The 5,000-nt window shown below is 36.9% G+C and overlaps 1 protein-coding gene across 1 annotated transcript in view; it reads right to left on the bottom strand.

The window, feature by feature from the left end:
* LOC138969497 (PDZ domain-containing protein 8-like) overlaps nucleotides 1-5,000 on the bottom strand; it is a 49,363-nt gene that overhangs the window by 43,165 nt on the left and 1,198 nt on the right. Inside the window, exons 2-3 of the mRNA XM_070342303.1 lie at nucleotides 3,262-3,383; nucleotides 790-868 (exon numbers count right to left, since the gene is read on the bottom strand). Coding sequence (XP_070198404.1) covers nucleotides 790-868; nucleotides 3,262-3,383 — 201 coding nt within the window. The remainder of the gene's footprint in view (nucleotides 1-789; nucleotides 869-3,261; nucleotides 3,384-5,000) is intronic.

Raw genomic sequence — 5,000 nt, 5'->3', positions numbered from 1 at the left:
TCTACATTTTCAATGTAAGACCAACCCTCATACTGCTTTTAAGACCTCCAACAATCTGAGGAAATAAGGCCTTAGAAAGGAGTGAGTCTGAAAAACTGAGGAAATAAGGCCTTAGAAAGGAGTGAGTCTGAAAAACTGAGGAAATAAGGCCTTAGAGAGGAGTGAGTCTGAAAAACTGAGGAAATAAGGCCTCAGAAAGGAGTGAGTCTGAAAAATTGAGGCAAACACAAAGATACTCTCCTGATTTACAGCATTGAGGAAACTGTCACACATATATATAATGCATAATATGACTGAGCATGTTGCTGTTGATTTTCTGATTATTTTGAGTGCTATTGGTAGCTGTCTCTGAAAGGATCAGGCTTCTTATGTTCTACTGCATTGATGTTTCATCCTGGCGACCTTTTGGCTCTACATGCAGGCTTCACAAATTCCCTTTCATGTTTTCATTACACACACTAAATTAAACAGATAATTTAGCTCCTTAATAGTAAACTAAAACAGTCAAAAGCACCTGTCGATAGTTTCTACTAGTAGTAGTACTAGTACTAGTCAGCTTTGATTTCACTAAGTCCATACTGTATCTAAATCTTTAACTGCTAAGCTTTGATTTCACTACCATTAATACCTTACTGTATCGATCTAAATCTTGAACTGCTCTAGATGTAAAATAATAATATCTCAGTTTTTAAAAAAAAAGCTGCATGAACATGCAATATGAAAAATGTGTAACCAAATGAACCATGCTGCATGCACTGAAAAAGAAACAGGAAAAAATCTCATACTTACAATGATATGAGCAAGCAACTTCCCAGATGTTGTTTTCAAGAGCTCAGCAAATTCAAAGTTCATCTTCCGCATCACCCATCTTCAAAAAGGTTATAAAAAAAATTCACAACCAAACATTACACTACAGAATATGAATGAAGGCTGATAGGATGCTTAAGGAAATAAAAGCAGGTGTATAACTGCATGACACTGTAGATTACAAGTTCTAAATAAACCAAGGACACATTTATATATCATATTTACTGTATTGCATTCAGTGCTTTAGTTTGTGAGCGTGCAAACTGCACCAAAAGTCAACGTATATATTTTAATAATTATATGAACAATCAGGGATTGGCTTGGGTTTTGTCCACTAGAGGTCCATTCACTGACTCAGCCATGAATCAATCAGTCATTTTGCACACCATTATCAGTCAAGAAAAAAAACTGTCCTTCCACAACGGGACTGCCGCGATTGTGCATTACGGCAGTGAGGAAAAACTTCTGAAAGTTGTTTACAATGTACAAATGAGAGGAAAATTCAATTCATTTCTTCATTTTCTTGTTTATTTTTCAATGGTCTTACATGAAGAGGAATAAAAGGTTTGGGGACACAATAACCATATTTATTTCAATTAAGTAAGGAAGGGAAAAAAAAAAAGACAGCAGACAAAAATAAGACGAGCTGACTCAGACTCCGCTGCATGTCTATCGGTCAGTTGACGGATTGAGACCCATGTGTCTCGGTCTTTTCCGAATTTAACATGGCAAAAGACCGATGACCAATGCTCAAGCCAATCCCTGGAACAATTAAACCCATTTGAGGGTATACAATGCTATGTGGGTGTGCCGTGCTGTGCGCATCATTAACAATCAGTCATGCAGTCTTAATGTGTCATGTCCATAAAGTCAGCTTTAGTTCTGTGCCAAGAAACTGTAGTCTAATATATATATATATATATATATATGGGTCATTCTCAGAAATGGTGGTCCAAAGTGTTACATACAAAGTAAAAAATAAAGTGTCAAGAAATACAAAATAATTGTTTTTACTATGAAGTCTATTGTTTGCTATACATAATAATGCAAAAATTAGACAAAAAGAGGAATTGGTTGCTGAATAAGAGACGTTTTAAAGTGTTGTATTTACGTGATGAATGTTGTAACATGTATGGAAACCAAATTCCAACTTTAAACCACCTAAGCCTTCAATCCTTTGTGCATTTTTTATCAGTTCTGCAGTATTTTTGTGTTCTACCCAACACATTCTAGTTATGAAAGGTAAGGACTTCAACTAATATTGGTAAAAAAAAAAAGACATTTGGAACTGACTAAGGTGAATGTCACAACACAGAAACGAAATGCTTGAACCACTTTCGGTTCCTGTGCGACAGACATATGAATCTGCACTGTTTGGCCTTTCCTGCCGGCAAAACCCGTCTGACCCAAAATAACTACACAAAACACAATTCGTCAGAGTTTGCTGTATTTGTTGAAAGTTCCTGTTGCGTTCAGATTACCCATTTTAAGTACTTGATGAATGTCGAACATCGACGATCAGAGGATACGAAAACTTCTTGGCTGCTTTGTTCCGCTAAACTTCGCGCTTTGATAGACTGTTTGCACTCGATATCCTTCCGACACTATATTGTCGCCATCCGCGGTGTGTAAGTTTGTGACAAAGCTTTGCAGGCTCGACAATTAAGTAAAAACCATCTTTAGTCGTAACGTAGGTCGGGAAACGACGCCATGAGTTTCAGCAAATGATATGATTCTGGTGTTTTCTGTGAATATTTGGCTGTGATTCAAAGGACTATTTTCTTGTTCGAACTTCCTGTGCGCCAAAGAGCTAAAAATAGCCGTGATGTGGCAAAGTCATGGAGCACATTGCTGTCCGATGTTCGCGCGTCGAGTCCGGATACAATGCGTTACAACATTCATAATTTTTTGTTCGAAGCCCGTAACTTCAAATTCAGCGTGAGTTTTTGCAAAGATGTGTTGCTAGGTCCAAGACTGAACTCCTGACTGTCGATTGCAGTAATTTGTTGGTGTTTGCATGTTTGCATTTAGCCATGAGACTGAACATAATGTTGATCACGAAAGTCGTGTAACGCTTCAGCGATCCGGAAACGGCCGAACTTCGCAATTGAAAAGCACACAAAAACAACACCAACGTATAGAAACCATTTTTATTGACATACAACAATGCTTTAATGTCTCAGGAATAGATTCAGATGAAAAAAGTCGTGGTAGAAATAATTTTAATTTACTTTTTCATGATTTCAAATGTGTCACCCCTACTCAATCTCACTGGACCACCATTTCTGAGAATGATCCATATATATATCATTATATGATATTGATAGTAAATGTTAAAATGCTGATTAATATTAAGAACGAAGATGATTTGAAAGCTTTACATGTTTACCTAATGTTAGCTTGCAAAAAATCACATGCACCCGTGGTGTAATTTAAAAGTGAATGCATGTTTACCTGCGCACTAAGGTGGTGTCTCGCAGCTCTTGAAAGAGGAACTGACCAATCAGGTTCAGCCAGAGACCTGCCTCTTTTTCCTGTGAGGGAAGACCCTCCTTGGTAAACTTGTCTTTCAGTATCTACAGAATAAATTAAATTAAATGAATACATGTATAATGTATTTATGAATAAATAAATAAAATAAAAGTGTAAAAAATACATACGTATACATAAATGTACTAATAGTAATACACTGTACTAGCAAATTTAAACGCAAGGCATCTGATTCTCAGTATCTGGCATGGGAATTGAAACAAGTCGCGTAAGGCGAAAATACAACATTTAGTCAAGTAGCTGTCGAACTCACAGAATGAAACTGAACGCAACGCAACGCAGCAAGACCGTATACTCGTAGCATCGTCACTCCACCGCCCGTGGCAAAGGCAGTGCCAGTGGAATTGACAAGAAGAGCGGGGTATTCGTTGCGCTGAGAAGGATAGCACGCTTTTCTGTACCTCTCTTCGTTTTAACTTTCTGAGCGTGTTTTTAATCCAAACATATCATATCTATATGTTTTAGGAATCAGGAACCAACAAGGAATAAGATGAAAGTGTTTTTAAATTGATTTCGAAAAAAAAAATGTGATAATAATATTTATATATATTTAATTTTCAGAGCTTGTTGTTAATCCAAATATAACATATTTATATGTTTTTGGAATCAGAAAATGATGGAGAATAAGATGAACGTAAATTTGGATCGTTTTATAAAAAAAATATTTTTTTTACAATTTTCAGATTTTTAATGACCAAAGTCATTAATTAATTTTTAAGCCACCAAGCTGAAATGCAATACCGAAGTCCGGGCTTCGTCGAAGATTACTTGACCAAAATTTCAACCAATTTGGTTGAAAAATGAGGGCGTGACAGTGCCGCCTCAACTTTCACGAAAAGCCGGATATGACGTCATCAAAGACATTTATCAAAAAAATGAAAAAAAACGTCTGAGGATATCATACCCAGGAACTCTCATGTCAAATTTCATAAAGATCGGTCCAGTATAGTTTAGTCTGAATCGCTCTACACGCACGCACGCACACACACACATACACCACGACCCTCGTCTCGATTCCCCCCTCGATGTTAAAACATTTAGTCATAACTTGACTAAATGTAAAAAGTAAAAAAGGCTGAAAATTTGTAAGTAATGGCAAAGTCCACGGCGCGAAGCGCCTGGCCCTGCTAGGGGAGTTCGGGGGCATGTCCCCCCGGATATTTTCTTCTCCAAAGAACCCAATTGGTGCAATTTGGTGTCATCTAAACTCCAAGTTTGCCATTAAATTCAGTTTTTAAAACCATTTTTGCCTCCCCCATTTATTTTTTCGGCAGACACTTTTGCTTTTTCGGCGGAACAAAAAATAAATTCGGTGGAAATTTGCCTTTCGGCGGACAATTCCCATGCCTGCAGTATTCACTAATTCAGCGCAAAACAGTCTGAGTATACGTACATTCTCTTTCGTTGAATAAGGCACACACAAAAAAAATAGGTGTGGTTACGGTAACATAGCCAAAAAAAATAGGGTAGGAAGGTAGGCAATCACTTTTTTTTTTTTTAACTTTTTTTTCTAATGTGTACAAATTAAACCTACTTGACAGGAAAATAACTGTGCGACTCGGGCGATTTTTTTTTTTTTTTTTTTTGACAAATGTAATAAAAAGTTATAGGGTCGGCCCCTAAAAATAGGGTAGGTCGGGTTA

This window comes from Littorina saxatilis, linkage group LG6, assembly GCF_037325665.1.
Source record: "Littorina saxatilis isolate snail1 linkage group LG6, US_GU_Lsax_2.0, whole genome shotgun sequence".
Classification (NCBI taxonomy): Eukaryota; Metazoa; Mollusca; class Gastropoda; order Littorinimorpha; family Littorinidae; genus Littorina; species Littorina saxatilis.
Note: the sequence above shows the minus strand (reverse complement) of the source record. Positions and strands in the feature narration are given on the sequence as shown.